General features: G+C 56.1%; 2 protein-coding genes, 3 pseudogenes and 3 gene segments (V, D, J or C); 5 read left to right on the top strand and 3 right to left on the bottom strand.

The window, feature by feature from the left end:
* The first annotated feature begins 1,283 nt into the window (after window positions 1-1,283).
* LOC147597838 (olfactory receptor 6F1-like) lies at window positions 1,284-2,222 on the top strand (annotated as a pseudogene).
* A 1,079-nt stretch (window positions 2,223-3,301) lies between these two features.
* LOC147597837 (T cell receptor alpha variable 3-like) lies at window positions 3,302-6,557 on the bottom strand. The segment is given in 4 exon segments: window positions 3,302-3,345; window positions 4,356-4,451; window positions 5,230-5,670; window positions 6,506-6,557. Coding segments are annotated over 4 exon segments (633 nt in total).
* A 1,311-nt stretch (window positions 6,558-7,868) lies between these two features.
* Window positions 7,869-8,710, top strand: LOC147597836 (feather beta keratin-like). Its single transcript, XM_086766473.1, has 2 exons — window positions 7,869-8,033; window positions 8,387-8,710. Exons 1-2 carry the CDS (start codon window positions 7,869-7,871, stop codon window positions 8,708-8,710), a joined length of 489 nt encoding a protein of 162 aa, XP_086622599.1.
* Window positions 8,711-10,660: 1,950 nt separating this feature from the next.
* On the top strand, window positions 10,661-11,548 carry LOC147597835 (olfactory receptor 6F1-like; annotated as a pseudogene).
* A 1,790-nt stretch (window positions 11,549-13,338) lies between these two features.
* Window positions 13,339-15,883, bottom strand: LOC147597834 (T cell receptor alpha variable 3-like). The segment is given in 4 exon segments: window positions 13,339-13,364; window positions 13,682-13,777; window positions 14,556-14,996; window positions 15,832-15,883. Coding segments are annotated over 4 exon segments (615 nt in total).
* Window positions 15,884-17,194: 1,311 nt separating this feature from the next.
* On the top strand, window positions 17,195-18,036 carry LOC147597833 (feather beta keratin-like). Its single transcript, XM_086766472.1, has 2 exons — window positions 17,195-17,359; window positions 17,713-18,036. The coding sequence occupies exons 1-2, from the start codon at window positions 17,195-17,197 to the stop codon at window positions 18,034-18,036; spliced, it is 489 nt and encodes a 162-aa protein (XP_086622598.1).
* Window positions 18,037-19,986: 1,950 nt separating this feature from the next.
* On the top strand, window positions 19,987-20,874 carry LOC147597832 (olfactory receptor 6F1-like; annotated as a pseudogene).
* Window positions 20,875-22,664: 1,790 nt separating this feature from the next.
* On the bottom strand, window positions 22,665-25,209 carry LOC147597831 (T cell receptor alpha variable 3-like). The segment is given in 4 exon segments: window positions 22,665-22,690; window positions 23,008-23,103; window positions 23,882-24,322; window positions 25,158-25,209. Coding segments are annotated over 4 exon segments (615 nt in total).
* Window positions 25,210-26,044: the final 835 nt, after the last annotated feature.

Raw genomic sequence — 26,044 nt, 5'->3', positions numbered from 1 at the left:
AGGCCCTGAGGGGATCGCACCCTTGAGCTCTTGAGTAAGGGTGTTCCTTGCTACGAGTGGAGCTCCACTGGGATGGCAGGAGGTGGGTGTGGGGCTCTGGAAGATCTTTGCTTTTGCAGAATGATGGGAGTGGCAAAGCAAGGAACAGCCCTTTGACTAGCTCATAGCTGCTGCTCCACCTTCCTCTCCCGTCCAACACCCAGTCTAGGGGCCATGGCCATGGTCACTGTTACCAGAGGCTGGAGGATTGTTAATGATAATTTAAATCGTGCCATGTGTCCACTGTGCAGAAGGCAGGGAATGAGGTGTCCCCACCTGTGCTTCCCTTTTCTCTGCTGTGGCCTGTTTCTATGGCCTACGTGTCTTCACCTACATGGGAGCCCCTTCAACAGTGCAGAGCAGTGGCTCTTCTTTGCATCGTTCTCACTCCTCTGCTCACCCTCTGGATCGACACCCTAAGAAAGCAGGATGCAAAAGCTGCTCTCACCAGCTTCAAGAACTGGTATTTGTTCACACGAATTAAACAACTGGCAGGGTGCCATCACCCTCACCCAAAGATCACCGGACATCAAGGAGTTAGTGATCCATGGAACCTGAGGAGGTCCTGTCCTCTGCTATGTTGTGCTGCACTGATCCCGTGTGTGCATTTGCGCCCATGTGTGTGCATTTGTGTGTGCAGCGAAGGGGAAGTTCCAATTGTAACTGCTCAGCAGGGGTAATTGGTGACCACGGAATGAGCTGCCATGCAGTTCCAGAGGGCCCAAATGCAGAAGGGGTTCAAGTGGCTGGCAGCAGGAATGCCAAAGTCAGAAGGCCTCCCCGTCAGAAGCAATCCTGGAATGTGAAGGCTCAGTGGGCACCTTTGGGCAGCAGAGCTGGTGCTGGGGAATAGTACCAACGCTGCCTCAGGTTCCCCATGAAACCGGTGCCAGGACTGGGGCTAGTGCCAGTGTGTGTAAGGAATGGGCTCCTGAGGCATCTTTGCATGCTCCTTGTAGAAGTGCTTCTGGTGGCAGGACTCTGTCCAACACATTGATCATTGGGTGATTGTTTTTTTTCATATCTAAGCAAAAGCACGTGTTTAATTGGTGTCAAAGGGGGACAATCAAAATTCACCAACAGCACACGGGTTTGTGCGTGTGCATGCCTGTCAGTGTGCATACCTCGACGTGCATGTGTCTGCGCCTGTGAGGGTATGTCAAAAGCCTTGCTAACGTCAAGGTACACCACAGCTGGTGCCCCTCACCTTCCCCATAATGCCAATCCCCTTCTCAGAGAAAGCTATGGGGCTGCTGAGCCACAATTCGCCCTCAGTAAATTCGCATGTGCTGCGGATGAACCTCAGCACTTGGGAACACACTGGAAATGGGTCAAATGTGGAAGAATTCATCCCTCCTGGCTTCCCAGGCACGTGGCATTCCTGGGTCTCCCTTCTGGTGGTGTTTGCACTGAAGTGCTCCCTGACAGGAACAGGCAGTGTATCCATCATAGCTCTCGTGTGCATGAACAGCAACATCCATACCCCAATGCACATTTTCCTCTGTGATCCATCCTTTCTGGAGATGTGTTACACTACAGGAGTTATTTCCAAAGGCATCGGAGTCATGCTGGAGAATAGCCAGACCACCTCCTTCAGCATCTTCAATTGCTCTGTCTTCTCTCCTGAGGCTCCACGGACTGTTTTCTCCTGTCTGTTATGGCCTCTGACCACTACTTAGCCGCATGCTACCCCTTGAGATACAGCTCCCTCATGAACAGTGTCCTCTCTGCTCGGCTGGCGCTCAGCTCCTGGCTGGGAGGCTTTCTGTCCATCTCACTGCTGGCCTTTCTGACATCCAGGCTGATGTTCCGTGGGCCAGATGTCATCAATCATTTCCTCTGTGATATAGATCCCTGCCTGGTCTCCATAATTGTTCTGGTGGCCTGCTGTGTTCACCCTGGTCTCCTACGTGTACATCATCTCTTCCATGCTGGGAATCCAGTCAGCCCGTGGCCAGGAAAAGGACTTTCCCATTTACTCTGCCCATCTCAGCGTCTTCACAATCTGGTACAGCTCCACCGTGTTCCTGCATGTCAAGCTGTCAGCCAGGAACTCCCTGCATCTGAAGAAACCCGTGATTCCCTTTCATACAGTTGTAACTCCTTTGTTGAACTGCTTCATTGACACACTCCCCAACAAAGAAGTGAAGCAAGGTCTGGGGTGGGCTTTCCAGAAAAAGTGAAGCGGCTTTTCTAAGGGCTTCAGTGGGAGCAAATAGATCCATCCCCTCCCTCCCACAGCTTCTACCCTGCAGAGGTTCCTCAGCACAGTGTAAGTGCAGCAGGGCATCACAGGGAGTGAGAAGCCACCAGTTCCTTGCAGAGGTGTGTATTCCAGTTTCCTCAGTGCTACATTTGGTCAGCTATTCATCTGAGTCCCCTAAAGAAGCCCCAGCAACTGGCTCATTGCTTTAGGAAATGGACATGTATTTCTCTGATTAGTCTGTATACTTTCTGGAGACACATCTGCCCCATTCTCCTGGGCGTTTCACAGAATCTTGTTCTGGTTCGAGATAAAATTTGTATTACCAAGTTCATCTACTTTACTCAGGCTACTTACAAGTAGAGAAAAGACAAGAATGCACATAGGAACACAAGGAGCCATGGACACTGCTGAGGACCCTTAGGGGCTGGGCAGGTTAGGCAATCAAAACCTAGGAGCACAACGCATACACCTGGGCAAGGAGAAACAAGTGACCACTGGGGTGAGCTGAGGAGGGAGGGAAGGAGAAGGTCATGGAACATCCTCAGCCACAGGAGCCCATGGCAGCCAGCTGAGGACACCTCCAGTTTTTCCTCAGTAGGGCACTTCCAACAGCCCCAACAGAGGGACCCACCGTGATGTCGCTTTGCTGCTCCAGACCCATTCAGCCCTTGAGCTGAGTCTTCTGCCAGCACTGCTGCATTCCTGCCCTAGAAACCCTGGGACCTTTCATCCCAGTGCTCACAAGAACACTGTATTTGGGGAATGGGCATGACACAAGTGTGGAAGGCAGCCCTGCACCCACCCTTGTCCATGGTGTCCCTGGGACTGTCGGGATGGAGATAGGACCAGGCACACACTCAAGTGCCTGGGCCCAAGTCTCGCACACTCTCTCCCTTCACCTCTGAACACGGAGGAGGAACCTGGAGAGAAACATCTCTTGAAAGCACATCTGCTGCAGAAACCAGCCACACATGGACAGACACACTCCTGCAAACTGGCAGGGGGAGGACGGAGGAACACAGCTCTCTGTTGGACAGGCAGTCCCTCTGTGTCCCTTCACCCACCCACATTACCCACAACCTCCAGCTGCTTGTCCCACCCTGGGCCACAGAACCACAATACCCAGGCAAGAAAAAGGGCTACTTGATTTTAATCTCTTCTGACGTCTGCTGCCTGGAGCAGGGCTCCTCTGACACTTCTCCCCCGTGGCCCTTTGCTCACTTCTTTGGCAGGGACTGCAGGAAGCAGGTTGTTGGCATAGCAGGCCATGTTCACAACCTGGCTCCCACAAGGTCTTCAGGGTCCTGTTGTTCAGTTGAGGTCATGGCAGAAGGACGGTGGGCTGCCATCTGCTCTCCAATGACTGCAAACCTGCCAGGAGTTCCCTTCTAATACAGCTACAGCTGCCACAGCAGTCCCCAGCCGAGGCAGAGAAGAGAGCTGAACCATTCCTCTCTGCCTCTGGAGACAGTGAAGATGGATTTTCACGTCTTTGTCAGGTCCTACAGCCACATAAGCCTCACTGGGGACTGGCTGGGCCCAGGACCCCATGCTCTGAGGCCTCCTTACAGCTCTCAGGCACCTCAGACATTCAGCCTCACATGGAAACTTAGGAGATCTCCTTGTGGCTCAATCCTGGGGTCTGAACCTGAATCCTTTAAGTCTGCTCTTATGACACTCTGTGTGGAGTACTGCATCCGGCTCTGGAGCCCCCAACAGAAGAAGAATGTGGACTTGTTGAAGTGAGTCCAGAGTAAAGCCATGAAGCTAATCAGAAGACTGCAGCAGCTCTCCTATGAGAACAGGCTGAGAGAGTTGGGGCTGTTTGGCCTGGAGAAGAGAAAGCGTTCCAGGAGAAGACCTTCTAGTGGCCTTCCAGTACCTAAAGAGGGCCTACAGGAAAGACAGGGAGAGACCCTTTAGTAGATTCTGTTGCAATAGGACTAGGGGTAATGGTTTTAAAATAGAAGAGGGTATATTCAGAGTAGACACTAGGAAAAAACTTTTTACACTGAGGGTGGTGGAACTCTGGAACAGGTTGCCCAGAGAGGTGGTAGGTGCCCCATCCCAGGAAACATTCAAGGCCAGATTGGACAGGGCTCTGAGCAACCTGATCTGGTTGGAGATGGCCCTGCTGTCCCTTCCACGGAGGCTGGATTAGATGACCTTTTAAGGTTCCTTCTTACCCAAACTAATCTATGATTCTACAACAAGTGCTCAGCTCAAGCTTCTCTCCTATCTCCTGGACTTCAGTTCACCACCAAAGGCTCTCAAGTTGATGTTAAAGGCAATCCTGGGCAACAAGTTCTATGTCCCAAACACCAGCCGTGGGATACACTCGAAGGCATCTGTGAGAGTCAGAGTCTCCTCACATTGGTGCCCAGGTAGAACTGCTGGCTTTTCGGGATGCCTTTCCAACACCAGCAGGAGCAGTCCAGAGCGGGCACTGGAGCTGGAGGATTCCGTTTGGAATTGTGTGTCTGGGCTACTTACAAAGTTAGCAGCAGGAAACAACGCCTGGTTGTGTTTCCAAAGGAATAGCGTGTGTCAGCACTGTATCAGCTGGGTCTTTCTGTTCTAACAGTGCCTGGCTATGGCACTGGGGGCAAAGAGATCCCCGGCCCTTTGAGCAGCAGCAGGGGCGGTCCCTGCGGCAGGCCCGAGCGCTGCCCGGCTGCCCGTGGGCAGGAGGATCTGTGCTGGCCGCCTCCCTGTGCGGAGCAGAAAGGCGCTGCTCCTGGGCGGGAGCCAGCGGGGCCGGCGGCTGCAGCGGCTCCTTCCCGGGCAGCGCCGGCCAGCGCCCCCGCTCCGCTCGCCATTCCGCCCCCGCCGCCTCTGCCACTGGCGGGGGGGATTTCTGTCCGCGTCCCGCCGGGAGGGCGGCTGCTGCCGCTGCCGCTGCCGGTGGCGGTGGCGGTGGCGGTGGCGGTGGCGGTGGCGGTGCCGTTCCCGGGCGGGGGAAGCGTCCCGGGGCCCGGGGCCGGGCGGGGCGAGGCGGCCCCGGCGGGCGGAGCGGCAGCGCCCCCTGGCGGGCCCGCACGGGGCTGTCCCCCCGCCCCCGCCCCCGACACGCACGCCCGGCCCCGCCCGGCGCGGTTCGTGCCCGGCCGCAGCCCCGGCTCCTCTCGCCGTGTCTCCCACGGCGCAGTAATACACCGCCGCGTCCCCGCGCCCCGGCCGGGACAGCCACAGGCCGCTGGACCGCCGGTCTGCCGCCACCGACAGCCGCCCCGCCGGCTCCGACACCGCTTTGGATCCGCTGAGAGCGAGTGCGATGAATGCGGGGCCTCGGCCCGGGAGCTGCCGGTACCAGTGGATGTAGTCGCTGTTCAGTATGTTGGGGTGTGAGCAGTTGATGCCGATGGCGGAGCCCTCGGTGGTCTGTGCCGACGGCTCCTGCTGCACCTGGGCTCTGCCCGCAGCCACTGCCGGAAAGGAGAAGGAAAGGCCAAACATCACCAGAGATCACCCAGCTCTCGTGGCTGTTTTCCCAGATAAATGATTAGGAAGAGTGGCAAGGAGAAAGAGCAAAACCAGAAGTGATGGGAGGATGTGCCCAGGAACAAGGATGCAGTGTGATCATGGTGTGGTTGTGTGGAATGAGGGGAGAAACCTGGGGAGAATCAATGTGTGCAGAGGTAGGATGAAAGTCGGACTGATGGATGGATGTCGGAAGACAGAACGAGGAGACAGAATTGGTGTGTTCCAGTGAAGTATAGAGTTTAAATTCAGAGCATGAATAAATGATGAATGCAGAGTGCAATGAGCGCATGTAAGGAATGAGGGAGAGGCGCAGGGAAGCAAACTTGTGCCTTCAGATCTGAATGAAGCACGGGGAGAGAGAGAAGAGAGTAGGAAGCTGGTAGGGGTCTGGAGAGATGAGTAAAGAGGAATTCAGAGATGGATGAAAAGAGGAAGCACAGCCTGGGAGAGTGGGTGTTACAGTGGCAGAGGGCTGAAATCCGGGCAATAAGAACTGCAGAACGGGCAGGGAAAAGAGTGAGTGCATGAAAAAGCAGGCACATATGCAGGAAACGTTGCCATGATAGAGATGATGGGAATGATGGGAATGAAGGGAGACTACCCAGGAGGAACTCGACAGAGCGGGAAGAAGTGGATGAGAGACGGCAGAGAGGCAGGGAGGCACGCAGATGGCCACCTGGAAGAAGGAGAGGGAAGAGTTGGCGCTCGCCCCCCCGGGAACACCCCGGGCACAGCCCCGGCCCCCGGCCCCCAGCCACCGCCGCCAGCCCCGCGCACCCAGCAGCACCGCGGCCAGCCCCGACAGCCCCCAGCCCCGCCACCGCCGCATCCCGCCGCTCCGCCGCCCGAGCCTCGCTGCGCCCCGACAGCCCCGCCTCTCTGCTCCGCCCGCCACGCCTCCGCACCGAACCGAACCTCTCCGCCGCCGCCAGCTCCGCCCCGCCGCTCAGCCCTGCGCCGGCCCAGCTCGGCCTCTCGCCCGCCCCCGCACTGCTCCCTGCCTCTGCACCGGCACAGCTTGCTCTCCTCACAAACGCACTCTCCCCTCCTCCACCAACGACTGCCCACCACCAAGAAGCCCCCACACTGCCAGCTGCAGCCTGGCACAGCAGCACGGCCCTGCCCCGGGACATCCACCACCTGCCCACAGCTGCCTCCCAGCTCAGCGGCTGGAAACAGCACCCACTCATTTCCTGCGGGTGACAGCGAGGAGACTCCAGAGCCTCCCTCCAGCTGCCTCTCTGCACTCTCAGCAAGATGCCTCCAAGTTGTGTTGTGGCCAAGGGGCTGTGAGGACAACTGTGCCCATGGGCGTGCAGGGTTCAGGGTGGGCAGGGGAGATGGGGCGTCACTGAGTCAGAACACAGGTGAGGAGGGACCTCCAGAGGTCGGCTGGATCAACCCTTGGCACAAACAGATCCCATTAGACCAGGCTGCTCATGGTCAAGGTAGGGTTTGTGGGTTATACTCTCAAATCCAATGGCTGCTTCTGACTCTGAGTATCTGCTGCTCTGTGGTGCTCATGGACAGAGCGGTGGAGAGTGTCCGTGCCATGAGCAGCACATTCTCACTGGATGAGTGACACACAAGGACACACAAACACAGGCTGATGCAAAACAGCATAGACAAATTTGTGCTGCCGGGTGCATCCAGATAAACCTGGCTGCTTACAAGTAGAGAAAAGACAAGAACGCACATAGGAACACAAGAAACAGCAACCACTGCTGAGGATCCCTGGAGGCTGGGCAGGTTAGGCAATCAAAACCTAGGAGCACAACGCATACACCTGGGCAAGGAGAAACAAGTGACCACTGGGGTGAGCTGAGGAGGGAGGGAAGGAGAAGGTCATGGAACATCCTCAGCCACAGGAGCCCATGGCAACCAGCTGAGAACAGCTCGGGTTTTTCCTCAGAAGGGCACTTCCAGCAGCCCCAACAGAGGGACCCACCCTGATGTCGCTTTGCTGCTGCAGACCCATTCAGCCCTTGAGCTGAGTCTTCTGCCAGCACTGCTGCATTCCTGCCCTAGAAACCCTGGGACCTTTCATCCCAGTGCTCACAAGAACACTGTATTTGGGGAATGGGCATGGCACAAATGTGGAAATGAGAAGGCAGCAGTGTTGGAAACCAAAGCACAGCCCATGTCATTAGCTGAAAGGCTTTGCATGCAAGATGAGCTTGTCAGAAAATTGTTACCTCTGCCAAGGGTGCCTGTGGGCCTGCGGCAAGGAAGGGCAGGTATAAAAGGCAGCCCAAGGTCCTGCTCTCTCACTCGCTTCTCTTGCCTCCTTCTCCTTGGGAACCAGGTGAGTCTGAAGCCCCTTCTCCTCCTCTTAAAATGTGAACGCTCTCCTCAACAGACCTCTCATCTGATACTGGCTCTGTCCTGTGCTGGGCTTTGGATCTTCATTTCGTGACAGATTGACCAAGGGTGAAGGTCTGCTTAGAGAGAGGCTGGGATGTGGCTGAGGGGCCTTTGGTTTATACACTGGCAGAGAGCCTCTCTGGGCCAGGCTGCTATTCACAGGGTGATGAAGTCTGTCTCTTGGCTGAGCATCCATCTCCCCACTCAGCAGTGGCCTCAACTCCTTTGTGACAGGGTAAGCAGGCTGCTCCTCACCAACCCTTCTGCTCTGTTTCCTCCCTGATTCTCTCCCAGCTGCACCTCCATCTTCAAGACATGTCCTGCTACGACCGCTGCCTGCCATTGCGACCCTGTGGCCCAACCCCACTGGCCAACAGCTGCAATGAGCCCTGTGTCAGGCAGTGCCAGGACTCCACCGTTGTCATCGAGCCCTCTCCCGTGGTGGTGATCCTGCCCGGACCCATCCTCAGCTCCTTCCCACAGAACACCGTTGTGGGCTCCTCCACCTCCGCTGCTGTTGGCAGCATCCTCAGCCGTGATGGAGTGCCCATCAACTCTGACTGCTGTGACCTCTCTGGCTTTTCCAGACGCTACTATGGCAGAAGATACCTCCCTTGAGAAAGATGCTGGGAAAGACCTAGGGAGAAACCTCGAGCAAATCAGAACTTGATGCCTGGCAAAGGATCAAACTTTTGGATGTGTTTTCACTAGAACTGAATCACTTTGTGTCTTTTTTTTCCTGATTACTGTGGTTGCTTCTGTTTCCCCTTGGCAGTGCTGTCACACCAAGGCCAGCCTGGTGGGGACCATGTGGCTCCTCTCCCTCTATGGGGCAGGCAGATAGATATCATGCAGGAACTTCTCCATGGCCAATGACTGCAGACTCTTGCCTGACTCTTGGGATTCCTACCTTCCTGACTTCCACTCCAAATGACTTTGTTTCCACTTTTTTGACTTATTAAAATTCTGCTGCATTCAAGCGTGGTCTCTGTGTGGTCCTTCCCTCTGTGGACACTCCCCAGGCTGCCAAAGGAGAAGGCTGTTGCTCTGTGGTAAAAAGGACTAAGGGCACAAAGAGACCCTTCTCCGTTCACAGAGGAATGGGATGTTGGGACCCTCTGCAGTGACTCCTCTTTTGGGCACCATCCCTTGCATCTGAAGAAGTCGTCCCTAGTTGCTTTGCTGCCAGTGACCATCAGGCCTTGCCTTGCACACAGATGCCCAGGAAGGCAGGAGGCCCTGAGGGGATCGCACCCTTGAGCTCTTGAGTAAGGGTGTTCCTTGCTACGAGTGGAGCTCCACTGGGATGGCAGGAGGTGGGTGTGGGGCTCTGGAAGATCTTTGCTTTTGCAGAATGATGGGAGTGGCAAAGCAAGGAACAGCCCTTTGACTAGCTCATAGCTGCTGCTCCACCTTCCTCTCCCGTCCAACACCCAGTCTAGGGGCCATGGCCATGGTCACTGTTACCAGAGGCTGGAGGATTGTTAATGATAATTTAAATCGTGCCATGTGTCCACTGTGCAGAAGGCAGGGAATGAGGTGTCCCCACCTGTGCTTCCCTTTTCTCTGCTGTGGCCTGTTTCTATGGCCTACGTGTCTTCACCTACATGGGAGCCCCTTCAACAGTGCAGAGCAGTGGCTCTTCTTTGCATCGTTCTCACTCCTCTGCTCACCCTCTGGATCGACACCCTAAGAAAGCAGGATGCAAAAGCTGCTCTCACCAGCTTCAAGAACTGGTATTTGTTCACACGAATTAAACAACTGGCAGGGTGCCATCACCCTCACCCAAAGATCACCGGACATCAAGGAGTTAGTGATCCATGGAACCTGAGGAGGTCCTGTCCTCTGCTATGTTGTGCTGCACTGATCCCGTGTGTGCATTTGCGCCCATGTGTGTGCATTTGTGTGTGCACTGAAGGGGAAGTTCCAATTGTAACTGCTCAGCAGGGGTAATTGGTGACCACGGAATGAGCTGCCATGCAGTTCCAGAGGGCCCAAATGCAGAAGGGGTTCAAGTGGCTGGCAGCAGGAATGCCAAAGTCAGAAGGCCTCCCCGTCAGAAGCAATTCTGGAATGTGAAGGCTCAGTGGGCACCTTTGGGCAGCAGAGCTGGTGCTGGGGAATAGAACCAACGCTGCCTCAGGTTCCCCATGAAACCGGTGCCAGGACTGGAGCTAGTGCCAGTGTGTGTAAGGAATGGGCTCCTGAGGCATCTTTGCATGCTCCTTGTAGAAGTGCTTCTGGTGGCAGGACTCTGTCCAACACATTGATCATTGGGTGATTGTTTTTTTTCATATCTAAGCAAAAGCATGTGTTTAATTGGTGTCAAAGGGGGACAATCAAAATTCACCAACAGCACACGGGTTTGTGCGTGTGCATGCCTGTCAGTGTGCATACCTCGACGTGCATGTGTCTGCGCCTGTGAGGGTATGTCAAAAGCCTTGCTAACATCAAGGTACACCACAGCTGGTGCCCCTCACCTTCCCCATAATGCCAATCCCCTTCTCAGAGAAAGCTATGGGGCTGCTGAGCCACAATTCGCCCTCAGTAAATTCGCATGTGCTGCGGATGAACCTCAGCACTTGGGAACACACTGGAAATGGGTCAAATGTGGAAGAATTCATCCCTCCTGGCTTCCCAGGCACGTGGCATTCCTGGGTCTCCCTTCTGGTGGTGTTTGCACTGAAGTGCTCCCTGACAGGAACAGGCAGTGTATCCATCATAGCTCTCGTGTGCATGAACAGCAACATCCATACCCCAATGCACATTTTCCTCTGTGATCCATCCTTTCTGGAGATGTGTTACACTACAGGAGTTATTTCCAAAGGCATCAGAGTCATGCTGGAGAATAGCCAGACCACCTCCTTCAGCATCTTCAATTGCTCTGTCTTCTCTCCTGAGGCTCCACGGACTGTTTTCTCCTGCCTGTTATGGCCTCTGACCACTACTTAGCCGCATGCTACCCCTTGAGATACAGCTCCCTCATGAACAGTGTCCTCTCTGCTCGGCTGGCGCTCAGCTCCTGGCTGGGAGGCTTTCTGTCCATCTCACTGCTGGCCTTTCTGACATCCAGGCTGATGTTCCGTGGGCCAGATGTCATCAATCATTTCCTCTGTGATATAGATCCCTGCCTGGTCTCCATAATTGTTCTGGTGGCCTGCTGTGTTCACCCTGGTCTCCTACGTGTACATCATCTCTTCCATGCTGGGAATCCAGTCAGCCCGTGGCCAGGAAAAGGACTTTCCCATTTACTCTGCCCATCTCAGCGTCTTCACAATCTGGTACAGCTCCACCGTGTTCCTGCATGTCAAGCTGTCAGCCAGGAACTCCCTGCATCTGAAGAAACCCGTGATTCCCTTTCATACAGTTGTAACTCCTTTGTTGAACTGCTTCATTGACACACTCCCCAACAAAGAAGTGAAGCAAGGTCTGGGGTGGGCTTTCCAGAAAAAGTGAAGCGGCTTTTCTAAGGGCTTCAGTGGGAGCAAATAGATCCATCCCCTCCCTCCCACAGCTTCTACCCTGCAGAGGTTCCTCAGCACAGTGTAAGTGCAGCAGGGCATCACAGGGAGTGAGAAGCCACCAGTTCCTTGCAGAGGTGTGTATTCCAGTTTCCTCAGTGCTACATTTGGTCAGCTATTCATCTGAGTCCCCTAAAGAAGCCCCAGCAACTGGCTCATTGCTTTAGGAAATGGACATGTATTTCTCTGATTAGTCTGTATACTTTCTGGAGACACATCTGCCCCATTCTCCTGGGCGTTTCACAGAATCTTGTTCTGGTTCGAGATAAAATTTGTATTACCAAGTTCATCTACTTTACTCAGGCTACTTACAAGTAGAGAAAAGACAAGAATGCACATAGGAACACAAGGAGCCATGGACACTGCTGAGGACCCTTAGGGGCTGGGCAGGTTAGGCAATCAAAACCTAGGAGCACAACGCATACACCTGGGCAAGGAGAAACAAGTGACCACTGGGGTGAGCTGAGGAGGGAGGGAAGGAGAAGGTCATGGAACATCCTCAGCCACAGGAGCCCATGGCAGCCAGCTGAGGACACCTCCAGTTTTTCCTCAGTAGGGCACTTCCAACAGCCCCAACAGAGGGACCCACCCTGATGTCGCTTTGCTGCTCCAGACCCATTCAGCCCTTGAGCTGAGTCTTCTGCCAGCACTTCTGCATTCCTGCCCTAGAAACCCTGGGACCTTTCATCCCAGTGCTCACAAGAACACTGTATTTGGGGAATGGGCATGACACAAGTGTGGAAGGCAGCCCTGCACCCACCCTTGTCCATGGTGTCCCTGGGACTGTCGGGATGGAGATAGGACCAGGCACACACTCAAGTGCCTGGGCCCAAGTCTCGCACACTCTCTCCCTTCACCTCTGAACACGGAGGAGGAACCTGGAGAGAAACATCTCTTGAAAGCACATCTGCTGCAGAAACCAGCCACACATGGACAGACACACTCCTGCAAACTGGCAGGGGGAGGACGGAGGAACACAGCTCTCTGTTGGACAGGCAGTCCCTCTGTGTCCCTTCACCCACCCACATTACCCACAACCTCCAGCTGCTTGTCCCACCCTGGGCCACAGAACCACAATACCCAGGCAAGAAAAAGGGCTACTTGATTTTAATCTCTTCTGACGTCTGCTGCCTGGAGCAGGGCTCCTCTGACACTTCTCCCCCGTGGCCCTTTGCTCACTTCTTTGGCAGGGACTGCAGGAAGCAGGTTGTTGGCATAGCAGGCCATGTTCACAACCTGGCTCCCACAAGGTCTTCAGGGTCCTGTTGTTCAGTTGAGGTCATGGCAGAAGGACGGTGGGCTGCCATCTGCTCTCCAATGACTGCAAACCTGCCAGGAGTTCCCTTCTAATACAGCTACAGCTGCCACAGCAGTCCCCAGCCGAGGCAGAGAAGAGAGCTGAACCATTCCTCTCTGCCTCTGGAGACAGTGAAGATGGATTTTCACGTCTTTGTCAGGTCCTACAGCCACATAAGCCTCACTGGGGACTGGCTGGGCCCAGGACCCCATGCTCTGAGGCCTCCTTACAGCTCTCAGGCACCTCAGACATTCAGCCTCACATGGAAACTTAGGAGATCTCCTTGTGGCTCAATCCTGGGGTCTGAACCTGAATCCTTTAAGTCTGCTCTTATGACACTCTGTGTGGAGTACTGCATCCGGCTCTGGAGCCCCCAACAGAAGAAGAATGTGGACTTGTTGAAGTGAGTCCAGAGTAAAGCCATGAAGCTAATCAGAAGACTGCAGCAGCTCTCCTATGAGAACAGGCTGAGAGAGTTGGGGCTGTTTGGCCTGGAGAAGAGAAAGCGTTCCAGGAGAAGACCTTCTAGTGGCCTTCCAGTACCTAAAGAGGGCCTACAGGAAAGACAGGGAGAGACCCTTTAGTAGATTCTGTTGCAATAGGACTAGGGGTAATGGTTTTAAAATAGAAGAGGGTATATTCAGAGTAGACACTAGGAAAAAACTTTTTACACTGAGGGTGGTGGAACTCTGGAACAGGTTGCCCAGAGAGGTGGTAGGTGCCCCATCCCAGGAAACATTCAAGGCCAGATTGGACAGGGCTCTGAGCAACCAGATCTGGTTGGAGATGGCCCTGCTGTCCCTTCCACGGAGGCTGGATTAGATGACCTTTTAAGGTTCCTTCTTACCCAAACTAATCTATGATTCTACAACAAGTGCTCAGCTCAAGCTTCTCTCCTATCTCCTGGACTTCAGTTCACCACCAAAGGCTCTCAAGTTGATGTTAAAGGCAATCCTGGGCAACAAGTTCTATGTCCCAAACACCAGCCGTGGGATACACTCGAAGGCATCTGTGAGAGTCAGAGTCTCCTCACATTGGTGCCCAGGTAGAACTGCTGGCTTTTCGGGATGCCTTTCCAACACCAGCAGGAGCAGTCCAGAGCGGGCACTGGAGCTGGAGGATTCCGTTTGGAATTGTGTGTCTGGGCTACTTACAAAGTTAGCAGCAGGAAACAACGCCTGGTTGTGTTTCCAAAGGAATAGCGTGTGTCAGCACTGTATCAGCTGGGTCTTTCTGTTCTAACAGTGCCTGGCTATGGCACTGGGGGCAAAGAGATCCCCGGCCCTTTGAGCAGCAGCAGGGGCGGTCCCTGCGGCAGGCCCGAGCGCTGCCCGGCTGCCCGTGGGCAGGAGGATCTGTGCTGGCCGCCTCCCTGTGCGGAGCAGAAAGGCGCTGCTCCTGGGCGGGAGCCAGCGGGGCCGGCGGCTGCAGCGGCTCCTTCCCGGGCAGCGCCGGCCAGCGCCCCCGCTCCGCTCGCCATTCCGCCCCCGCCGCCTCTGCCACTGGCGGGGGGGATTTCTGTCCGCGTCCCGCCGGGAGGGCGGCTGCTGCCGCTGCCGCTGCCGGTGGCGGTGGCGGTGGCGGTGGCGGTGGCGGTGGCGGTGCCGTTCCCGGGCGGGGGAAGCGTCCCGGGGCCCGGGGCCGGGCGGGGCGAGGCGGCCCCGGCGGGCGGAGCGGCAGCGCCCCCTGGCGGGCCCGCACGGGGCTGTCCCCCCGCCCCCGCCCCCGACACGCACGCCCGGCCCCGCCCGGCGCGGTTCGTGCCCGGCCGCAGCCCCGGCTCCTCTCGCCGTGTCTCCCACGGCGCAGTAATACACCGCCGCGTCCCCGCGCCCCGGCCGGGACAGCCACAGGCCGCTGGACCGCCGGTCTGCCGCCACCGACAGCCGCCCCGCCGGCTCCGACACCGCTTTGGATCCGCTGAGAGCGAGTGCGATGAATGCGGGGCCTCGGCCCGGGAGCTGCCGGTACCAGTGGATGTAGTCGCTGTTCAGTATGTTGGGGTGTGAGCAGTTGATGCCGATGGCGGAGCCCTCGGTGGTCTGTGCCGACGGCTCCTGCTGCACCTGGGCTCTGCCCGCAGCCACTGCCGGAAAGGAGAAGGAAAGGCCAAACATCACCAGAGATCACCCAGCTCTCGTGGCTGTTTTCCCAGATAAATGATTAGGAAGAGTGGCAAGGAGAAAGAGCAAAACCAGAAGTGATGGGAGGATGTGCCCAGGAACAAGGATGCAGTGTGATCATGGTGTGGTTGTGTGGAATGAGGGGAGAAACCTGGGGAGAATCAATGTGTGCAGAGGTAGGATGAAAGTCGGACTGATGGATGGATGTCGGAAGACAGAACGAGGAGACAGAATTGGTGTGTTCCAGTGAAGTATAGAGTTTAAATTCAGAGCATGAATAAATGATGAATGCAGAGTGCAATGAGCGCATGTAAGGAATGAGGGAGAGGCGCAGGGAAGCAAACTTGTGCCTTCAGATCTGAATGAAGCACGGGGAGAGAGAGAAGAGAGTAGGAAGCTGGTAGGGGTCTGGAGAGATGAGTAAAGAGGAATTCAGAGATGGATGAAAAGAGGAAGCACAGCCTGGGAGAGTGGGTGTTACAGTGGCAGAGGGCTGAAATCCGGGCAATAAGAACTGCAGAACGGGCAGGGAAAAGAGTGAGTGCATGAAAAAGCAGGCACATATGCAGGAAACGTTGCCATGATAGAGATGATGGGAATGATGGGAATGAAGGGAGACTACCCAGGAGGAACTCGACAGAGCGGGAAGAAGTGGATGAGAGACGGCAGAGAGGCAGGGAGGCACGCAGATGGCCACCTGGAAGAAGGAGAGGGAAGAGTTGGCGCTCGCCCCCCCGGGAACACCCCGGGCACAGCCCCGGCCCCCGGCCCCCAGCCACCGCCGCCAGCCCCGCGCACCCAGCAGCACCGCGGCCAGCCCCGACAGCCCCCAGCCCCGCCACCGCCGCATCCCGCCGCTCCGCCGCCCGAGCCTCGCTGCGCCCCGACAGCCCCGCCTCTCTGCTCCGCCCGCCACGCCTCCGCACCGAACCGAACCTCTCCGCCGCCGCCAGCTCCGCCCCGCCGCTCAGCCCTGCGCCGGCCCAGCTCGGCCTCTCGCCCGCCCCCGCACTGCTCCCTGCCTCTGCACCGGCACAGCTTGCTCTCCTCACAAACGCACTCTCCCCTCCTCCACCAACGACTGCCCACCACCAAGAAGCCCCCACACTGCCAGCTGCAGCCTGGCACAGCAGCACGGCCCTGCCCCGGGACATCCACCACCTGCCCACAGCTGCCTCCCAGCTCAGCGGCTGGAAACAGCACCCACTCATTTCCTGCGGGTGACAGCGAGGAGACTCCAGAGCCTCCCTCCAGCTGCCTCTCTGCACTCTCAGCAAGATGCCTCCAAGTTGTGTTGTGGCAAAGGGGCTGTGAGGACAACTGTGCCCATGGGCGTGCAGGGTTCAGGGTGGGCAGGGGAGATGGGGCGTCACTGAGTCAGAACACAGGTGAGGAGGGACCTCCAGAGGTCGGCTGGATCAACCCTTGGCACAAACAGATCCCATTAGACCAGGCTGCTCATGGTCAAGGTAGGGTTTGTGGGTTATACTCTCAAATCCAATGGCTGCTTCTGACTCTGAGTATCTGCTGCTCTGTGGTGCTCATGGACAGAGCGGTGGAGAGTGTCCGTGCCATGAGCAGCACATTCTCACTGGATGAGTGACACACAAGGACACACAAACACAGGCTGATGCAAAACAGCATAGACAAATTTGTGCTGCCGGGTGCATCCAGATAAACCTGGCTGCTTACAAGTAGAGAAAAGACAAGAACGCACATAGGAACACAAGAAACAGCAACCACTGCTGAGGATCCCTGGAGGCTGGGCAGGTTAGGCAATCAAAACCTAGGAGCACAACGCATACACCTGGGCAAGGAGAAACAAGTGACCACTGGGGTGAGCTGAGGAGGGAGGGAAGGAGAAGGTCATGGAACATCCTCAGCCACAGGAGCCCATGGCAACCAGCTGAGAACAGCTCGGGTTTTTCCTCAGAAGGGCACTTCCAGCAGCCCCAACAGAGGGACCCACCCTGATGTCGCTTTGCTGCTGCAGACCCATTCAGCCCTTGAGCTGAGTCTTCTGCCAGCACTGCTGCATTCCTGCCCTAGAAACCCTGGGACCTTTCATCCCAGTGCTCACAAGAACACTGTATTTGGGGAATGGGCATGGCACAAATGTGGAAATGAGAAGGCAGCAGTGTTGGAAACCAAAGCACAGCCCATGTCATTAGCTGAAAGGCTTTGCATGCAAGATGAGCTTGTCAGAAAATTGTTACCTCTGCCAAGGGTGCCTGTGGGCCTGCGGCAAGGAAGGGCAGGTATAAAAGGCAGCCCAAGGTCCTGCTCTCTCACTCGCTTCTCTGGCCTCCTTCTCCTTGGGAACCAGGTGAGTCTGAAGCCCCTTCTCCTCCTCTTAAAATGTGAACGCTCTCCTCAACAGACCTCTCATCTGATACTGGCTCTGTCCTGTGCTGGGCTTTGGATCTTCATTTCGTGACAGATTGACCAAGGGTGAAGGTCTGCTTAGAGAGAGGCTGGGATGTGGCTGAGGGGCCTTTGGTTTATACACTGGCAGAGAGCCTCTCTGGGCCAGGCTGCTATTCACAGGGTGATGAAGTCTGTCTCTTGGCTGAGCATCCATCTCCCCACTCAGCAGTGGCCTCAACTCCTTTGTGACAGGGTAAGCAGGCTGCTCCTCACCAACCCTTCTGCTCTGTTTCCTCCCTGATTCTCTCCCAGCTGCACCTCCATCTTCAAGACATGTCCTGCTACGACCGCTGCCTGCCATTGCGACCCTGTGGCCCAACCCCACTGGCCAACAGCTGCAATGAGCCCTGTGTCAGGCAGTGCCAGGACTCCACCGTTGTCATCGAGCCCTCTCCCGTGGTGGTGATCCTGCCCGGACCCATCCTCAGCTCCTTCCCACAGAACACCGTTGTGGGCTCCTCCACCTCCGCTGCTGTTGGCAGCATCCTCAGCCGTGATGGAGTGCCCATCAACTCTGACTGCTGTGACCTCTCTGGCTTTTCCAGACGCTACTATGGCAGAAGATACCTCCCTTGAGAAAGATGCTGGGAAAGACCTAGGGAGAAACCTCGAGCAAATCAGAACTTGATGCCTGGCAAAGGATCAAACTTTTGGATGTGTTTTCACTAGAACTGAATCACTTTGTGTCTTTTTTTTCCTGATTACTGTGGTTGCTTCTGTTTCCCCTTGGCAGTGCTGTCACACCAAGGCCAGCCTGGTGGGGACCATGTGGCTCCTCTCCCTCTATGGGGCAGGCAGATAGATATCATGCAGGAACTTCTCCATGGCCAATGACTGCAGACTCTTGCCTGACTCTTGGGATTCCTACCTTCCTGACTTCCACTCCAAATGACTTTGTTTCCACTTTTTTGACTTATTAAAATTCTGCTGTATTCAAGCGTGGTCTCTGTGTGGTCCTTCCCTCTGTGGACACTCCCCAGGCTGCCAAAGGAGAAGGCTGTTGCTCTGTGGTAAAAAGGACTAAGGGCACAAAGAGACCCTTCTCCGTTCACAGAGGAATGGGATGTTGGGACCCTCTGCAGTGACTCCTCTTTTGGGCACCATCCCTTGCATCTGAAGAAGTCGTCCCTAGTTGCTTTGCTGCCAGTGACCATCAGGCCTTGCCTTGCACACAGATGCCCAGCAAGGCAGGAGGCCCTGAGGGGATCGCACCCTTGAGCTCTTGAGTAAGGGTGTTCCTTGCTACGAGTGGAGCTCCACTGGGATGGCAGGAGGTGGGTGTGGGGCTCTGGAAGATCTTTGCTTTTGCAGAATGATGGGAGTGGCAAAGCAAGGAACAGCCCTTTGACTAGCTCATAGCTGCTGCTCCACCTTCCTCTCCCGTCCAACACCCAGTCTAGGGGCCATGGCCATGGTCACTGTTACCAGAGGCTGGAGGATTGTTAATGATAATTTAAATCGTGCCATGTGTCCACTGTGCAGAAGGCAGGGAATGAGGTGTCCCCACCTGTGCTTCCCTTTTCTCTGCTGTGGCCTGTTTCTATGGCCTACGTGTCTTCACCTACATGGGAGCCCCTTCAACAGTGCAGAGCAGTGGCTCTTCTTTGCATCGTTCTCACTCCTCTGCTCACCCTCTGGATCGACACCCTAAGAAAGCAGGATGCAAAAGCTGCTCTCACCAGCTTCAAGAACTGGTATTTGTTCACACGAATTAAACAACTGGCAGGGTGCCATCACCCTCACCCAAAGATCACCGGACATCAAGGAGTTAGTGATCCATGGAACCTGAGGAGGTCCTGTCCTCTGCTATGTTGTGCTGCACTGATCCCGTGTGTGCATTTGCGCCCATGTGTGTGCATTTGTGTGTGCACTGAAGGGGAAGTTCCAATTGTAACTGCTCAGCAGGGGTAATTGGTGACCACGGAATGAGCTGCCATGCAGTTCCAGAGGGCCCAAATGCAGAAGGGGTTCAAGTGGCTGGCAGCAGGAATGCCAAAGTCAGAAGGCCTCCCCGTCAGAAGCAATTCTGGAATGTGAAGGCTCAGTGGGCACCTTTGGGCAGCAGAGCTGGTGCTGGGGAATAGAACCAACGCTGCCTCAGGTTCCCCATGAAACCGGTGCCAGGACTGGAGCTAGTGCCAGTGTGTGTAAGGAATGGGCTCCTGAGGCATCTTTGCATGCTCCTTGTAGAAGTGCTTCTGGTGGCAGGACTCTGTCCAACACATTGATCATTGGGTGATTGTTTTTTTTCATATCTAAGCAAAAGCATGTGTTTAATTGGTGTCAAAGGGGGACAATCAAAATTCACCAACAGCACACGGGTTTGTGCGTGTGCATGCCTGTCAGTGTGCATACCTCGACGTGCATGTGTCTGCGCCTGTGAGGGTATGTCAAAAGCCTTGCTAACATCAAGGTACACCACAGCTGGTGCCCCTCACCTTCCCCATAATGCCAATCCCCTTCTCAGAGAAAGCTATGGGGCTGCTGAGCCACAATTCGCCCTCAGTAAATTCGCATGTGCTGCGGATGAACCTCAGCACTTGGGAACACACTGGAAATGGGTCAAATGTGGAAGAATTCATCCCTCCTGGCTTCCCAGGCACGTGGCATTCCTGGGTCTCCCTTCTGGTGGTGTTTGCACTGAAGTGCTCCCTGACAGGAACAGGCAGTGTATCCATCATAGCTCTCGTGTGCATGAACAGCAACATCCATACCCCAATGCACATTTTCCTCTGTGATCCATCCTTTCTGGAGATGTGTTACACTACAGGAGTTATTTCCAAAGGCATCAGAGTCATGCTGGAGAATAGCCAGACCACCTCCTTCAGCATCTTCAATTGCTCTGTCTTCTCTCCTGAGGCTCCACGGACTGTTTTCTCCTGCCTGTTATGGCCTCTGACCACTACTTAGCCGCATGCTACCCCTTGAGATACAGCTCCCTCATGAACAGTGTCCTCTCTGCTCGGCTGGCGCTCAGCTCCTGGCTGGGAGGCTTTCTGTCCATCTCACTGCTGGCCTTTCTGACATCCAGGCTGATGTTCCGTGGGCCAGATGTCATCAATCATTTCCTCTGTGATATAGATCCCTGCCTGGTCTCCATAATTGTTCTGGTGGCCTGCTGTGTTCACCCTGGTCTCCTACGTGTACATCATCTCTTCCATGCTGGGAATCCAGTCAGCCCGTGGCCAGGAAAAGGACTTTCCCATTTACTCTGCCCATCTCAGCGTCTTCACAATCTGGTACAGCTCCACCGTGTTCCTGCATGTCAAGCTGTCAGCCAGGAACTCCCTGCATCTGAAGAAACCCGTGATTCCCTTTCATACAGTTGTAACTCCTTTGTTGAACTGCTTCATTGACACACTCCCCAACAAAGAAGTGAAGCAAGGTCTGGGGTGGGCTTTCCAGAAAAAGTGAAGCGGCTTTTCTAAGGGCTTCAGTGGGAGCAAATAGATCCATCCCCTCCCTCCCACAGCTTCTACCCTGCAGAGGTTCCTCAGCACAGTGTAAGTGCAGCAGGGCATCACAGGGAGTGAGAAGCCACCAGTTCCTTGCAGAGGTGTGTATTCCAGTTTCCTCAGTGCTACATTTGGTCAGCTATTCATCTGAGTCCCCTAAAGAAGCCCCAGCAACTGGCTCATTGCTTTAGGAAATGGACATGTATTTCTCTGATTAGGCTGTATACTTTCTGGAGACACATCTGCCCCATTCTCCTGGGCGTTTCACAGAATCTTGTTCTGGTTCGAGATAAAATTTGTATTACCAAGTTCATCTACTTTACTCAGGCTACTTACAAGTAGAGAAAAGACAAGAATGCACATAGGAACACAAGGAGCCATGGACACTGCTGAGGACCCTTAGGGGCTGGGCAGGTTAGGCAATCAAAACCTAGGAGCACAACGCATACACCTGGGCAAGGAGAAACAAGTGACCACTGGGGTGAGCTGAGGAGGGAGGGAAGGAGAAGGTCATGGAACATCCTCAGCCACAGGAGCCCATGGCAGCCAGCTGAGGACACCTCCAGTTTTTCCTCAGTAGGGCACTTCCAACAGCCCCAACAGAGGGACCCACCGTGATGTCGCTTTGCTGCTCCAGACCCATTCAGCCCTTGAGCTGAGTCTTCTGCCAGCACTGCTGCATTCCTGCCCTAGAAACCCTGGGACCTTTCATCCCAGTGCTCACAAGAACACTGTATTTGGGGAATGGGCATGACACAAGTGTGGAAGGCAGCCCTGCACCCACCCTTGTCCATGGTGTCCCTGGGACTGTCGGGATGGAGATAGGACCAGGCACACACTCAAGTGCCTGGGCCCAAGTCTCGCACACTCTCTCCCTTCACCTCTGAACACGGAGGAGGAACCTGGAGAGAAACATCTCTTGAAAGCACATCTGCTGCAGAAACCAGCCACACATGGACAGACACACTCCTGCAAACTGGCAGGGGGAGGACGGAGGAACACAGCTCTCTGTTGGACAGGCAGTCCCTCTGTGTCCCTTCACCCACCCACATTACCCACAACCTCCAGCTGCTTGTCCCACCCTGGGCCACAGAACCACAATACCCAGGCAAGAAAAAGGGCTACTTGATTTTAATCTCTTCTGACGTCTGCTGCCTGGAGCAGGGCTCCTCTGACACTTCTCCCCCGTGGCCCTTTGCTCACTTCTTTGGCAGGGACTGCAGGAAGCAGGTTGTTGGCATAGCAGGCCATGTTCACAACCTGGCTCCCACAAGGTCTTCAGGGTCCTGTTGTTCAGTTGAGGTCATGGCAGAAGGACGGTGGGCTGCCATCTGCTCTCCAATGACTGCAAACCTGCCAGGAGTTCCCTTCTAATACAGCTACAGCTGCCACAGCAGTCCCCAGCCGAGGCAGAGAAGAGAGCTGAACCATTCCTCTCTGCCTCTGGAGACAGTGAAGATGGATTTTCACGTCTTTGTCAGGTCCTACAGCCACATAAGCCTCACTGGGGACTGGCTGGGCCCAGGACCCCATGCTCTGAGGCCTCCTTACAGCTCTCAGGCACCTCAGACATTCAGCCTCACATGGAAACTTAGGAGATCTCCTTGTGGCTCAATCCTGGGGTCTGAACCTGAATCCTTTAAGTCTGCTCTTATGACACTCTGTGTGGAGTACTGCATCCGGCTCTGGAGCCCCCAACAGAAGAAGAATGTGGACTTGTTGAAGTGAGTCCAGAGTAAAGCCATGAAGCTAATCAGAAGACTGCAGCAGCTCTCCTATGAGAACAGGCTGAGAGAGTTGGGGCTGTTTGGCCTGGAGAAGAGAAAGCGTTCCAGGAGAAGACCTTCTAGTGGCCTTCCAGTACCTAAAGAGGGCCTACAGGAAAGACAGGGAGAGACCCTTTAGTAGATTCTGTTGCAATAGGACTAGGGGTAATGGTTTTAAAATAGAAGAGGGTATATTCAGAGTAGACACTAGGAAAAAACTTTTTACACTGAGGGTGGTGGAACTCTGGAACAGGTTGCCCAGAGAGGTGGTAGGTGCCCCATCCCAGGAAACATTCAAGGCCAGATTGGACAGGGCTCTGAGCAACCTGATCTGGTTGGAGATGGCCCTGCTGTCCCTTCCACGGAGGCTGGATTAGATGACCTTTTAAGGTTCCTTCTTACCCAAACTAATCTATGATTCTACAACAAGTGCTCAGCTCAAGCTTCTCTCCTATCTCCTGGACTTCAGTTCACCACCAAAGGCTCTCAAGTTGATGTTAAAGGCAATCCTGGGCAACAAGTTCTATGTCCCAAACACCAGCCGTGGGATACACTCGAAGGCATCTGTGAGAGTCAGAGTCTCCTCACATTGGTGCCCAGGTAGAACTGCTGGCTTTTCGGGATGCCTTTCCAACACCAGCAGGAGCAGTCCAGAGCGGGCACTGGAGCTGGAGGATTCCGTTTGGAATTGTGTGTCTGGGCTACTTACAAAGTTAGCAGCAGGAAACAACGCCTGGTTGTGTTTCCAAAGGAATAGCGTGTGTCAGCACTGTATCAGCTGGGTCTTTCTGTTCTAACAGTGCCTGGCTATGGCACTGGGGGCAAAGAGATCCCCGGCCCTTTGAGCAGCAGCAGGGGCGGTCCCTGCGGCAGGCCCGAGCGCTGCCCGGCTGCCCGTGGGCAGGAGGATCTGTGCTGGCCGCCTCCCTGTGCGGAGCAGAAAGGCGCTGCTCCTGGGCGGGAGCCAGCGGGGCCGGCGGCTGCAGCGGCTCCTTCCCGGGCAGCGCCGGCCAGCGCCCCCGCTCCGCTCGCCATTCCGCCCCCGCCGCCTCTGCCACTGGCGGGGGGGATTTCTGTCCGCGTCCCGCCGGGAGGGCGGCTGCTGCCGCTGCCGCTGCCGGTGGCGGTGGCGGTGGCGGTGGCGGTGGCGGTGGCGGTGCCGTTCCCGGGCGGGGGAAGCGTCCCGGGGCCCGGGGCCGGGCGGGGCGAGGCGGCCCCGGCGGGCGGAGCGGCAGCGCCCCCTGGCGGGCCCGCACGGGGCTGTCCCCCCGCCCCCGCCCCCGCCCCGCACGCCCGGCCCCGCCCGGCGCGGTTCGTGCCCGGCCGCAGCCCCGGCTCCTCTCGCCGTGTCTCCCACGGCGCAGTAATACACCGCCGCGTCCCCGCGCCCCGGCCGGGACAGCCACAGGCCGCTGGACCGCCGGTCTGCCGCCACCGACAGCCGCCCCGCCGGCTCCGACACCGCTTTGGATCCGCTGAGAGCGAGTGCGATGAATGCGGGGCCTCGGCCCGGGAGCTGCCGGTACCAGTGGATGTAGTCGCTGTTCAGTATGTTGGGGTGTGAGCAGTTGATGCCGATGGCGGAGCCCTCGGTGGTCTGTGCCGACGGCTCCTGCTGCACCTGGGCTCTGCCCGCAGCCACTGCCGGAAAGGAGAAGGAAAGGCCAAACATCACCAGAGATCACCCAGCTCTCGTGGCTGTTTTCCCAGATAAATGATTAGGAAGAGTGGCAAGGAGAAAGAGCAAAACCAGAAGTGATGGGAGGATGTGCCCAGGAACAAGGATGCAGTGTGATCATGGTGTGGTTGTGTGGAATGAGGGGAGAAACCTGGGGAGAATCAATGTGTGCAGAGGTAGGATGAAAGTCGGACTGATGGATGGATGTCGGAAGACAGAACGAGGAGACAGAATTGGTGTGTTCCAGTGAAGTATAGAGTTTAAATTCAGAGCATGAATAAATGATGAATGCAGAGTGCAATGAGCGCATGTAAGGAATGAGGGAGAGGCGCAGGGAAGCAAACTTGTGCCTTCAGATCTGAATGAAGCACGGGGAGAGAGAGAAGAGAGTAGGAAGCTGGTAGGGGTCTGGAGAGATGAGTAAAGAGGAATTCAGAGATGGATGAAAAGAGGAAGCACAGCCTGGGAGAGTGGGTGTTACAGTGGCAGAGGGCTGAAATCCGGGCAATAAGAACTGCAGAACGGGCAGGGAAAAGAGTGAGTGCATGAAAAAGCAGGCACATATGCAGGAAACGTTGCCATGATAGAGATGATGGGAATGATGGGAATGAAGGGAGACTACCCAGGAGGAACTCGACAGAGCGGGAAGAAGTGGATGAGAGACGGCAGAGAGGCAGGGAGGCACGCAGATGGCCACCTGGAAGAAGGAGAGGGAAGAGTTGGCGCTCGCCCCCCCGGGAACACCCCGGGCACAGCCCCGGCCCCCGGCCCCCAGCCACCGCCGCCAGCCCCGCGCACCCAGCAGCACCGCGGCCAGCCCCGACAGCCCCCAGCCCCGCCACCGCCGCATCCCGCCGCTCCGCCGCCCGAGCCTCGCTGCGCCCCGACAGCCCCGCCTCTCTGCTCCGCCCGCCACGCCTCCGCACCGAACCGAACCTCTCCGCCGCCGCCAGCTCCGCCCCGCCGCTCAGCCCTGCGCCGGCCCAGCTCGGCCTCTCGCCCGCCCCCGCACTGCTCCCTGCCTCTGCACCGGCACAGCTTGCTCTCCTCACAAACGCACTCTCCCCTCCTCCACCAACGACTGCCCACCACCAAGAAGCCCCCACACTGCCAGCTGCAGCCTGGCACAGCAGCACGGCCCTGCCCCGGGACATCCACCACCTGCCCACAGCTGCCTCCCAGCTCAGCGGCTGGAAACAGCACCCACTCATTTCCTGCGGGTGACAGCGAGGAGACTCCAGAGCCTCCCTCCAGCTGCCTCTCTGCACTCTCAGCAAGATGCCTCCAAGTTGTGTTGTGGCCAAGGGGCTGTGAGGACAACTGTGCCCATGGGCGTGCAGGGTTCAGGGTGGGCAGGGGAGATGGGGCGTCACTGAGTCAGAACACAGGTGAGGAGGGACCTCCAGAGGTCGGCTGGATCAACCCTTGGCACAAACAGATCCCATTAGACCAGGCTGCTCATGGTCAAGGTAGGGTTTGTGGGTTATACTCTCAAATCCAATGGCTGCTTCTGACTCTGAGTATCTGCTGCTCTGTGGTGCTCATGGACAGAGCGGTGGAGAGTGTCCGTGCCATGAGCAGCACATTCTCACTGGATGAGTGACACACAAGGACACACAAACACAGGCTGATGCAAAACAGCATAGACAAATTTGTGCTGCCGGGTGCATCCAGATAAACCTGGC

Source organism: Chlamydotis macqueenii, chromosome 25 (genome assembly GCF_036417535.1).
Source record: "Chlamydotis macqueenii isolate bChlMac1 chromosome 25, bChlMac1.mat, whole genome shotgun sequence".
NCBI classification, from domain to species: Eukaryota; Metazoa; Chordata; class Aves; order Otidiformes; family Otididae; genus Chlamydotis; species Chlamydotis macqueenii.
This window is presented reverse-complemented; position numbering and strand designations above follow the sequence as displayed.

Coding starts and splice junctions, on each gene's coding strand:
- LOC147597833 (XM_086766472.1), top strand. CDS start 17,195: ATGTCATTAGCTGAAAGGCTTTGCATGCAAGATGAGCTTGTCAGAAAA. Junction 17,360..17,712: donor TCCTTCTCCTTGGGAACCAG/GTGAGTCTGAAG, acceptor ATTCTCTCCCAG/CTGCACCTCCATCTTCAAGA.
- LOC147597836 (XM_086766473.1), top strand. CDS start 7,869: ATGTCATTAGCTGAAAGGCTTTGCATGCAAGATGAGCTTGTCAGAAAA. Junction 8,034..8,386: donor TCCTTCTCCTTGGGAACCAG/GTGAGTCTGAAG, acceptor ATTCTCTCCCAG/CTGCACCTCCATCTTCAAGA.